Source organism: Pseudorasbora parva, chromosome 1 (assembly GCF_024679245.1).
Source record: "Pseudorasbora parva isolate DD20220531a chromosome 1, ASM2467924v1, whole genome shotgun sequence".
In the NCBI taxonomy this organism is placed as follows: domain Eukaryota; kingdom Metazoa; phylum Chordata; class Actinopteri; order Cypriniformes; family Gobionidae; genus Pseudorasbora; species Pseudorasbora parva.
Window position 1 is genome coordinate 3,761,921 of NC_090172.1, and position 12,525 is coordinate 3,774,445.

At 39.5% G+C, this 12,525-nt stretch overlaps 1 protein-coding gene across 1 annotated transcript in view; it reads left to right on the plus strand.

The window, feature by feature from the left end:
• Positions 1–12,525, plus strand: part of LOC137091355 (A disintegrin and metalloproteinase with thrombospondin motifs 7) — a 113,749-nt gene that overhangs the window by 53,905 nt on the left and 47,319 nt on the right. Inside the window, exons 14-15 of the mRNA XM_067455724.1 lie at positions 757–877; positions 971–1,215. Coding sequence (XP_067311825.1) covers positions 757–877; positions 971–1,215 — 366 coding nt within the window. The remainder of the gene's footprint in view (positions 1–756; positions 878–970; positions 1,216–12,525) is intronic.

The following is a 12,525-nucleotide window of genomic DNA, read 5'->3' on the forward strand; positions in this document are numbered from 1 at the left end:
TTGTATTAGTCATTGAATTATTCATTCAAGAGATTCGTTCAATGAATTATTTTGAGCATTAGAGTTTACAGTGTACCCAATCATTAAATTTAGGAAATAGAGGAAACATGTCTTTAAAAGGATAGTTCCCAAAAATGAAAATTTTATGTTTATCTGCTTACCCCTAGGGCATCCAAGATGTAGGTGTGTTTTTTTGATTGACATTCATTATACGACGTTAGGAGTTCAAAATCTTCAGTTGTGTTTTTAAAGGAACACCCCACCGTTTTTAGAAATAGGGCTAATTCAACTTCTTTCCTGCATTTAGATATGTAGGAAACATACGCAGAGATATCATGCAATACATTGCGATCGCTAAACAGCCGGAGGACGTGAGGATGAGAGGTGTGATATCTCTGCTTCGCCTGTGCTTCCCCATAATATAGTCAATAATAAATCACCTAGTCTTAATCTGTATCGCTGTTTGTACTCGTTGTGAATACGCAGGCCACAAGAAGTAATTAGGTGTTTTTTGTGTGTTTTGTTTATCAGTTTTACTCGGGACATGCTAGCTGGCAACATAGGATTCCATTCATTATGCTAAGCTAAGCTAGCGGCGACCCTGCCAAACTAAAACAATGCATGCACTGAGACAAAAATGCATTTGCCCACATATATAAATGTAGGAAAGAAGTTGAATAAGCCCTTTTTGAATAAGAGTTTTCCTTTAAGCAGCATGGATGCACTTTTTAAATCTTTCATCCGTTCCTGTCACAGTACATAGGCTGTGATTACGAGATCGACTCAGATGCCGTTGAGGATCAGTGTGGGGTCTGCCATGGAAACGGATCCACATGCGAGACAGTGAGAAAGACCTTTGAGGACAGCGAAGGGCTCGGTTTGTAAAATAAGTTTCATATCATAAATATAACAGTACACATTTGTTGAGTCATTTGTTTGAATAAGTTATGGTATTTTTTGGGTCTCCCAGGCTATGTAGACATAGGCCTAATTCCGGAAGGAGCACGGGACATCCGTATTGAGGAAGTCGCAGAGGCTGGGAACTACTTGGCATTGCGCAGTAATGACCCTGAGAAATATTTCCTGAACGGTGGCTGGACGATCCAGTGGAATGGCGAGTATAAGGCAGCAGGAACGGTATTCACTTACGAAAGGACCGGGCAGCTGGAAAACCTATCTTCCCCCGGACCGACCATGGAGCCAGTGTGGATTCAGGTACTAACTCCCATGCATACGAGCACAATCTGGCGTGTGATGTTTGTGACCTGTCTCTTTTCAGAGGCACCTGCTAAAGTGCTCTGCTAAACTAGGTCATGGTTTAGTGAATTGATGCCTGAAATGTGGTTTCGAGTTTACATGGAGGCCTAAAATGGTAAACATAATTTAGCGTCTCATGGAAAGGTATACAAACAACTACTTATATGAGATTTATCCCGGGAAACGTTTACAGCTTCAAACACTATAATGGATAACAGAGAGCCTTATCTGCTTAATGTAAGACTTCAAGAAACAAATTTGGTGACACTTTAGTATGGGGAACACATTCACTATTAACTACGACTTTTTCCTCAATAAACTCCTAATTTACTGCTTATTAATAGTTAGTAAGGTAGTTTTTGTAGCATTTAAGTTTAGGTATTGGGTCGGATAAAGGGATGTGGAATAAGCTCATGCAGAATAAGGCATTAATATGTGCTTTATAAGTACTAATAAACAGACAATATCCTAGTAATATGCATGATAATAAGCAACTAGTTAATAGGTAATAACTGAACCTTAAAATAAAGTGTTGCCACAATTTTCTTCATAGATTTTGCGCACTTTATTTTTACAGTACATGCATTTACAATGTGCTTACATTAGAGAGTACTGGGTAATGTACGGTAAGATTATGTTTAGGGGTAAGATTAGGGTTAGTATTACCCAGTTATTAGAGGCCAAGCACCGAAGATGCGTAAGCAGCTCCTGTAATCGCTCTTATTATCATTCTTCTTCTGCTCTGGAAGTCTATGGCAGCCCATAGAACCGATTGTGGGAAAGTTATGAAATGTGACAAACAGATAGAGGACAGTCTGAGCAAAGTTGGAGTCTCTAACTCAATCTTGCAATCTAGCACCACCAACTTTCCAAATTTGCGCTCACATTTATGCTAATAACTTTTGTTATTATTGTTTAAATTAATGTTATTATATTGTTAAAATTATTTTTTCTTCTGATTCCTTGGCTCAAGTCAATTCGAATGCACCATATGACATCATGAAAAAAATTCAGCCATTTCGAATTTTAACATTTTTATTAAGGCCTACTGAAGTAAATCGATGGGCTTGTGTAAGAAAAATATCCATATTTAAAACTTTACAGGACGTAAAATATCTAGAAATCTAGATATTTTACTTTATTATTTTTACACAAATGCATCTCTTTGCTTCAGAAGGCCTTCATTAACCCCCAGAGCCATGTGGAGCGGTTATATGATGGATAAATGCACTTTTTTGGGCTTCAAATTTTGGGCTGCCATTCACTGCCATTATAAAGATTGGAAAAGCCAGAACATTTTTTTTTATAAAACTCTCATTGTATTCACCTGAAAGAAGAAAGTCTACACATGTATATACACGTGGCTTCAGGGTGAGTAAGTCATGGGGGAATTTTCATTTTTTTGGGTGAAGTATCTCTTAAATAGTTTCTTGGGTCATGGTGAGAGCATAGATATCACAGATTTTCAGCAAATTTCTTTTATTTTCTTTTTATTGATTTTTACACTATAGATCACATTTAACAATCCCCAGCCCTCACCACCAATAGCGTCCATACTGTCCGATAATTCTAAATAGCTAAATAAAGAAACAGATAAGCAAGAGTAAACAATATAGGAGTATTACATTCATTTGGAAAATAAAATAAAAATAAAATAAACAAATACAATAAAAAAAATAAAAAAATAAATAAAATAATTGCAATAATAAAACAGTCAATAATAGGGCATCATTTAGACAAGATTATCAACAAAGTCGAGAAAAGGTTGCCACATCTTGAAAAATTGTTTTTCCGATCCTCTTAATGAGTACCTAATTTTTTCCAGGCTGAGACAAGACATCATATCTTTAATCCACCGAGTATGAGTAGGTGGAAAAGGATCCTTCCACTTTAATAGTATTGCTCTACGGGCTAGCAAAGAGGAGAAAGCAAGGACTTTACACAATGATGCTGACAGCCATGACTCCTCTGGAGCAACCCCAAATAATGCCACCATAGGGTCTGGCTCTAATCTGTACTGGAGAATCGCAGAAAGGGTTTGAAATATCGATCGCCAGTAGTCCTCTAATTTGGGACATGTCCAGAACATGTGAATTAATGATCCCTCAGCACTATGACATCTATTGCACAAGGGACTAGTACCAGGGAACATTTGAGCTAATTTAACTTTGGAAATATGTGCTCTGTGCACTACTTTGAACTGTAAAAGTGAGTGCCGAGCGCACATTGATGATGAGTGGACCAACTTAAGAACACAGTTCCATGTGTCTTCAGAGAGTGGTCTATCAAGGTCTTCTTCCCAAGCCCTCTTAATGTTATCTAAAGGGGAAGATGTCAGATTGGTTATTAAATTATAGATAATAGAAATTGAGCCCTTTGATAATATATTACACGAAAGGAAACTGTCCAAAGGGTTTTCAGACGGGATCTCTGGGAAGTCTGATACAAGTGACTTGACATAATGTCTTACTTGCAAGACTCTAAAGAAATCTGACTTGGCAAGACCAAAATGTAGCAATAACTGATCAAAGGAAGCAAATAAATTATCAATAAATAAGTCTTTGAAACTTTTTATCCCCTTGTCTAACCAAATCTTAAATGATCCATCATGCATTGAAGGAGTGAAAAAATGATTATGGGCGACAGGGCTGAGAAGAGAAGGGTCCTGAAAATCAAATGATTTCCTAAATTGGTTCCCGATCCTCAAAGAGTGTTTAACCACTGGGCAATCGACCGGAGTTAAAGAAACTAACGGTAATTTAGCTGCAAGGAGTGCTGGAAGGGAAATTTGCTTATATGCATTTAGTTCCATATCTACCCATGATGGTCTATTGGGCAAAAAGTGATAATGCCACCAATACAGTACATTTCGTATGTTAGCTGCCCAGTAGTAGAACTTAAAGTTAGGTAAAGACATACCACCATTGCATCTGGGTCTCTGAAGGTGTACTTTACGTAAGCGGGGGTGCTTACCATTCCAAATAAAAGAAGAGATAACCGAGTCCAATGATTTAAAAAACGACAGGGGAATAAATAGAGGTAGACACTGAAAAAGATAAAGAAATTTAGGGAGAACAACCATTTTAATGGAATTAATGCGCCCAATTAGGGAAATCTTTAAGGGGAGCCATTTAGAAAGATCTTTCTTGATCTGCTCAAGAAGCATGCCAAAATTATGTTTGAAAAGATGCTTATGATGGCGAGTGATACATACCCCCAGATAAGTGAACTTGTTCCTGACAAGCTTCAATGGTATGTTGGAATACTGTAGTTGCGTTTCTATCTTGTTGATTGGAAAGTATTCACTCTTGTGCAGATTAAGCCTGTAACCAGAAAACCGACCGAAATTCTCAAGCAAAGATATAGCTGCAGGTAAAGAAGTTTGGGGATTTGAGATGAAAAGCAGTAAATCATCTGCATATAGAGTCACCTTGTGCACGACCTCGCCACGAGTAATTCCAGTAATCTGCTGACTCTCACGTAGAGCGATTGCTAAGGGCTCAATAGCTAGAGCGAACAGTAATGGGCTAAGCGGGCAGCCCTGTCGAGTTCCGCGGTACAAGTTAAATGCTCTAGAATGAAGACCATTGGTCAGTACTACCGCAGAAGGAGCACTATAGAGTAGTTTAATCCAGGAGAGAAAGATTGGGCCGAATCCAAATTTTTCCAAAGCTAGGAAGAGGTACTCCCACTCCACCCTGTCAAACGCTTTTTCGGCGTCCAGAGAAACGACACATTCCGGAACGGTTTGTTGCTGATAGTATACCACATTAAGTAGGCGTCGGATATTAAAAAATGATTGACGGTTTTTAATGAACCCTGTTTGATCAGGAGAGATGATGGTGGGGAGGACATTTTCAAGTCTTGAGGCAAGCACCTTTGCTAAAATTTTAACGTCACAGTTTAGCAAGGAAATTGGCCTATATGACGCACAATTTAAAGGATCTTTGTCCTTTTTAAGTAATAAAGAGATACAAGCTTGATTTAATGTAGGGGGAAGAAACCCAGTCTTAAAAGACTCAGAAAAAACAGAAGTCAAAAAAGGAGCAAGCTGTACAGAGAATTTCTTATAGAAATCCGATGGAAAGCCATCAGGTCCTGGGGATTTACCGGACTGTAGGGAAGAGATAGCAGCCGTCACCTCCTCCTGAGAGATCGGGACTTCTAAAAGGTTCCGAGCATCAGAGGATAAGGTGGGGACATTTAGTCGGCCGAGAAACTCTACAATGTCCTCCCGTGGAGAGGAGTCAGATGTATATAGAGTAGAATAAAATTCTCTAAACGTGTCATTAATAATACTTTGATCAGTTGTGACCTCTCCATTCTCTAGACGAAGACCACTTATAATTTGTTTTGCCCGGAGACCACGCAACTGATTGGCCAATATTTTCCCGGATTTCTCTCCACTTTCATAATAAACACTCCTAGTTTTCCTCAAAAGACCCTCAATCTCATTGGTTGAAAGCAAGTCAAGCTCTGACTTTAGTTTGAGGCGTCTCTTATACAGGTCTGGTGTGGGAGACCTAGCGTGTTGTTCATCTAACCTAGAAATCTCATTAGCAAGAGAGAGATGCTTTTCTTTGGAAAGTTTTCTTTTATTAGCATCATACGAGATAATTTGGCCTCTTATATACGCCTTAAGGGTCTCCCACACTAAAGAATCTGAAGCCTCTGCTGATTTATTGACACTTAGAAAAAAAGAAATTTGGTCCGCGGTAAAAGAAACAAACTTCTCATCTGCCAAGAGTGAAGTATTAAAACGCCAGCTCCTCCTAGGCGAGGGCAAATTCGGAAACGTTAAGTCAAGAGTAAGAGGAGCATGGTCCGATATAATAATACTTTGATATGAGCAAGACTGAACTCTAGGAATCAAACCATTATCTAGAACAAAGTAGTCAATCCGGGAGTAAGAGTGATGAACATTTGAAAAAAAAGAATATTCTCTTTTTTGGGGGTACAAAAGCCGCCAAACATCAGATAGACCATATTCAGAGAAAAAATTATTTAGGTAAACGGAGGATTTGCTTGCACTGTATGGCTTAGGAGATGAACGGTCCATCAACGTGTCGAGGCAGCAATTAAAGTCTCCCCCTAATATAAGAGATTTTGAATTTAGGTCAGGAATAAGAGAAAGAGTGCGTTTAAAAAAACTGACATCGTCAAAATTAGGACCATAAAAATTAGCTAATGTTAAATTCTTATTGCATAAGGTGCCTACAATAATTATATAACGCCCATTCTTATCAGATATAATATTATTTGCTACAAAGGGTACATTTTTATTAATCAAAATAGCCACACCTCTTGCCTTTGCCTGGAAAGAAGAAAAAAAAATCTGCCCTTCCCAACCTCGACTAAGGAGATTGTGATCCAAATTGCGTAAGTGGGTTTCTTGCAAAAAGGCAACCTCTGCTTTGAGCTGTCGAAGATGGGCAAGAACTCTGGTTCTCTTCACTGGATGGTTTAAGCCCTTAACATTCCAACTCACAAATCTCAATTCTCTACCCATTAATGTGAATAACAAAGGGTTGTAAATGGAGAATAGGAGCCACAAAATAAAAAAAATAAAAAAATATCAACAAAGAAACATAACGCATAGAGATTATAATGCCAGTATGACACCACCCCCAAAAGAAAACCACCAACCATCCCACTAAATCAACCCAACCCACTAGGAACTTAACAACTAAACTACCATCTAGAACAACAACTAAGTGATTTACACACTTCCTTATTTCACCTTACCTTATATAATCCTCAGTCCCTTAAAATAAAATATCCTCAATATAGAACATATAGATAACCTTACTATATCAAGTAGTATGCTTATCATATGAGCAGACCCATGTCATAACTATCCATAGCTTTACTTGTACAATTTACCGATGCAATAGTCGAAGGCCAAACCAAAATAAATAAATAATGCAAAAAAAAGTGTAATTGCAAAGAGAAACAAACTGCCCTCAACACACAAATTGTAATCAAAATCCTGCTGACAGTATAACAAAAGTTATGAAACCCCAAAATAAAATAAATAAAGAACATAAATCTAAATCAGCAAGTAGAGACAGATCTAATGTAACGGTGCAGACGTCGTTAGAAACGAAGCAATGTTTGCATGATGTAAAACACAAGAATGAACAAAAAAATTGTCCATGTAACGTCAGAAAGCTCTGATGTGCATACGTCGGTGTTGTGCACCGGGTCCCCGCTGCAACAAAGTCTAATCAAATCGCCACTCAAGTTAACGTTAACTCAGCCACCGTAACACTGTAACACAAATGCCTTGGCCTCGTTCACTGAAGCAAGCAACTTTTGCTCACCTTCCTTGGTCTGAATCCTCAACCTTGCAGGGAAAAGAAGAGATGGCTTGAATCCAAGTTTGTATAGTTCTGCCATTACCCCACGATATTGTGCGCGCTGCTCCAAAACTTCAGGACTGTAGTCGTCGTAAATGGCGATCGGCATGCCCCGGTACTGTAGGGATCCTCTTCTCTTACGGGCCTCTCTTATCACCGCCTCTTTGATCTGGTATCGATGAAAGCGAACGATTACAGCTCTCGGCCTCCCTCCCTGCTTCGGCTTAGCAGTCAGAGCCCGATGAGCCCTGTCTAGTTCCGGAGGTGACGGTAAAATCTGCTCACCCATCATTTCGGACAGCATCTCAGAGAAGAACATTGTGGGACGAGGACCCTCAACTGACTCGGGTAAGCCAATGATCCTGATATTATTGCGTCGACTGCGGCCTTCCAAGTCCGCGGTTTTGGCTTTGAGCTTACCGTAGTTCTCGGATAGTTCGGCACATACCGCTTCCAGCGAGTGAATTCGCTCACTCAGGAGGTCTGCGTTACATTCCAACGAAGCTATTCGTGGACCATGGTCCGACACCGCAGCCTGTACGAGGTCAAATTTTGCCTCTAACGAAGTCAGCGAAGTTTTGAAATCGGTAGCTAAAGCGGCTCTGTGGTCTTCCAATAAACTAGTCAAAGCCGACATGCTAACCTCGCCATGAGCCGCGGGCATATCGTCTTTAGCGGCGGTATCCTTCTTCGCTTGTTTGGCTGATTTAGATGCCATTTTCTGCTTCCGTTGTTTTTAACTTGTTATCTCCTTACAATCAGAAAGACTAAACAAGTAGAGGATTGCTAAATGATAAACTAAAAAAGAAATGTACGGGAGCGCGAGGTAGACGCGTCTACTCCATTCGCATCCAAAACCGGAAGTCGATTTTCAGCAAATTTGAATTGTATCATCATCTTCAGACCATGCCGGCAAAACTTTATGGATTTCTTGTCGATAGACGAAACGGTTTTATATACCGCATCAACAAAGTTGAGGCATGATCCCAAAATGACTGAGACTGTATCTCTATAATGCTTTGACACATTGATACTTGTAACAATTGTCCACTGAAGGCAAGTTGCAGAACCGGCCTTTGGCTTAGCTTGCACAGACTAATTATTAACAAGATATACCTGTGAACAATCAAGATAATGAACCATTGACAACATCACACAAGAGACAAGGGAAGCACATGATAAAACCAGGAAACATGACAAGAAACAAAACCAAAATACACCATTACAACACCAAACTTTGCGCATGTCATTGTCATCTCAATCTGACCACACCACATCAAATTGGTCACAGCGCCACTTATTGGTCAAAAGTGATAATCTATTAAATCAAAATACTGGTGACTGTAAACCTTTTAAAATGTCTTTAATCGCTCATTGTTGCAGTTGGTCTGATGCTCCCAGGCATGTTGGCATGACTTGTGGGTTTTTTTGTGCTTGGCCCCTTAATGGCTGCTTGCAGCTAAATTTGCAATTCAAATTTGAAATTGGGAGAAACATTTTTTTTTTTTAAATAAATACTTAGTTCATCATTGTATCTCCATCAACAGTAATTATTTGAACTGAGAAAACAGAGTGGTTTTATCTGACAGGCAAAGTGAAAGTAAAGGCTTAACCCAATGGATTTGCATAAAATCAGTGGAAAGTAGCTTCTTGATCTTTTTCAATTAAAAAATATTAATGTATATTTATATAGCCAGTCCTGGTTTAAAAAGTAAAATATAAATGGTAACACTTTAGTATGGGGAACACATATTCACTTTTAACTCTGACTTTTGCCTCAATAAACTCCTGCTTATTAATAGTTAGTAAGGTAGTTTTTGTAGCATTTAAGTTTAGGTATTGGGTCGGATTAAGGGATGTAGAATAAGCTCATGCAGAATAAGGCATTAATATGAGCTTTATAAGTACTAATAAACAGACAATATCCTAGTAATATCATGATAATAAGCAACTAGTTAATAGTTAATAACTGAACCTTAAAATAAAGTGTAACCATATATATGAACATTTAGTGGACTAATGATTGAATGTATTGCATAAAAGGCTTGTTCCAGTATTTAATCATTAGCAGACTAAGTCTGATTGTTAATAGAAAATATGCATGCTTTTTGTGTTGTAGTGCCATTAAGGTTAGGACACCGCTTATTAGGGATTTGGGCTAGGATGTGTAGCAGAGAAGGGGTAATCTAGATAAAAGACTTCCTCCCACAGAGCGATTTGAGGCCTTTGGCTCGCAGCCTTTGCGCGGGTGGGGAAAGAGGGATGTCTACAGCAGCAGGAGGCAGACAAATGAAATCTGGATCCATGAAGTCCTCTTATCGCTCTCCTGTTCTTAAATCCCATGTGGCTGAGATTAGCCTAGTTTACAACCTCACATTTTTCTGTTTTACTCTTCTGTTGTGTTCACACTTGTAGTTAGTTTCTTTGGGTCTGGACCAAAAATAAAACTATATATTTGGTTCGCTTAGCGTTCACACAGTCAAACCTAAAGTTACAAAACAAGAAAACTGCTTTTATCTGTGCTGCGTTCATATTTCAGTTGAACCAGAGTTTGTTTGGAAGGAAAGGTGGGTCTCGGGCTGCTAGTTTGGATGGCATATTTGTTCACATTTATTCAAATGAACGGCACTAACAGCGCTATCACACCAGAGTATGTTTTAAATCTAAGCGGCAACTTCCCGCGATCTCTCTTGAAGCCAGTACGGAAGTATTGTAAACTGCAATCCCTAAACTGGCCACTAGAGGCAGGCTCCAGAAGGAAGCAGAATCTCATTGAGCCCCACGTTAAAATTCCCAACTTTACAGCAGAAAAAACATGTTTACAGTCTGGTACAAATTGTGGTTTTGGTCTATACGGCTAATTTTGCCCTTCATGACGACTGTGAGGAGGGTGAATATTTTTAAAACTCATTCGTTTACATTAAATAAAGCTTTAAGGGGGGGGGGGCATGAAACAGTATGCTGTTTCATGCATACTGAGCTTTTTACACCTTTAAAGACTTGGATTCCCATCCTAAACATAGACAAAGTTTCAAAAACTAATGTTGGACGTTTGATGGAGTATTTCTTTGTCAAAAATACTCCTTCCGGTTTCTCACAAGTTTCGGAGAGTTTTTTTCGAGTATGGGTCGGCTTGACGTCGACAGAGCGGAAGGTCCTTGTATGGGTCGTACGGGCTCTTCTCCCGGTAGGGTGCGCGCGCGTGACTAGAGCCGGAGAGGAAATGCACGCCCATAAACAGTCTCTCAGCTGCAGATCCAGTCGTCCATGAACACTTATGTCGCCGCGCTCCACTTTATTCCTATGGGTGACGTCGAGCGACTTCAACGCTTCAGCACAGTATTCTGGGAAGGCAGCGCTGCATTTGAACCGATTTGAACGCAGAAATGACGGGAAGCTTCACAACATTGCTTCAGTCACGTCGCAAAGTGGATCTCCACCGTTCACTGCTGTCAGGACTTCTCCCAATCATACCAAAGAAGTGTGTTTTTAGCGGAGCGGTCCCAGCGATAAAGGTTCGGTCCTGCTTTGGAAGCAGCCGGTGAGTAAAACTGCTTCAGATGTCTGTGCTGTTGGCTATCGTCACGTGAGTAAACATCAGTAAACGACACGATCGCGTGCTTCGTCATTCAAACGCGCTAACGGTTACTCCATTGTTGTATAACGTATAACCAATGATATCATCTATGTATAACGTTACACTAGTCTGACGTGCAAAACCGTTTTGTTTGCTACTGCTAAGGTTTAGTCGCATACAATAGTCCAAAAAACGGAATCATGTCCTCATAAACTGCGAGTAAACACACACAAATGTTGACAGGCCACTAAATACAGTCCATACCACAGAGACGGACGTCCTGCTTTTAGAGTTTAGATTCTCTACCCGAGCCCGAACCTGACCCGAACCGACCCGCGGGCCGGGTCGGGCTGAGATTTCCCTGCACTATCCTCGGGTCGGGTAGGGCCGGGCCCGTGATCAAGCGTTTGTTTTTTTTAATCATTAGCCTACTTTACTAGTCTAATTGGGTGGACAGAAAGCTATGCTATAATCAGAAATTATATATTTAGCAAAGTAAGAACTAATACAACAACTAAGAAACAAATGTGTAGGCTACAAAGTTGCACAAATCAGGATTAGTGTAAAAATGCGTGTTAAACTCACAGCTCGAGCAGTGATGGAGCGCAGCGTCTGAACAGAAACGCTCGGTGTCAAGAGCTGATCGCGTGAACTGCACTTTGCTTAATTAAATATCTTCGAATCGTTTCGTTTAAAAGTGGTCATTTCAAGCTTTCTATACGCATATTTGTCATGTCTGTGAGGCAAGTAGTCTGCTGAGTTTGGGTTTATTTATGAGACGCGCGCTCCAGTTCATGAGCAATGAAAGCAATCACTCCCACGACTTCATGTCACGATTATAGTCTGCTATTTGCTTTTTATTTATTAAATCCAGGCAATTGGCCTAAGAAACCTTTTTTTAAAATTAAGATACAATTTAAACAAAACGAAGTAAATGCTTTCTACAAAACAAAACTTAATATTAAACTAAATATAACCACCAAAATCATTTCTGACCCACTCGCATCTTTTCACTCATCATAATCAGATGAAATATGTAAAAATAATATTATAATATTTAAACATAAATATGAAGGAAAAAACACATTGTTTAATGGCTAGAACAAAGTAAGCTACAGATAAATGTCTGAGCTCTGGATTTGAGCAAACATCAGTTTAGCGGTGAGCGGATCATGAGCGCGCCTGCGGATTATTGAGCGGAGTCAAGTCAACTTTATTTATAGCCTATAGCGCTTTTTACAATGATGATTGTTTCAAAGCAGCTTCAAAGTGTTAAACATGAAAATATTGCAACAAAATGTTATTCGGCTGTACAGTCGCTGTGGAGAAAAC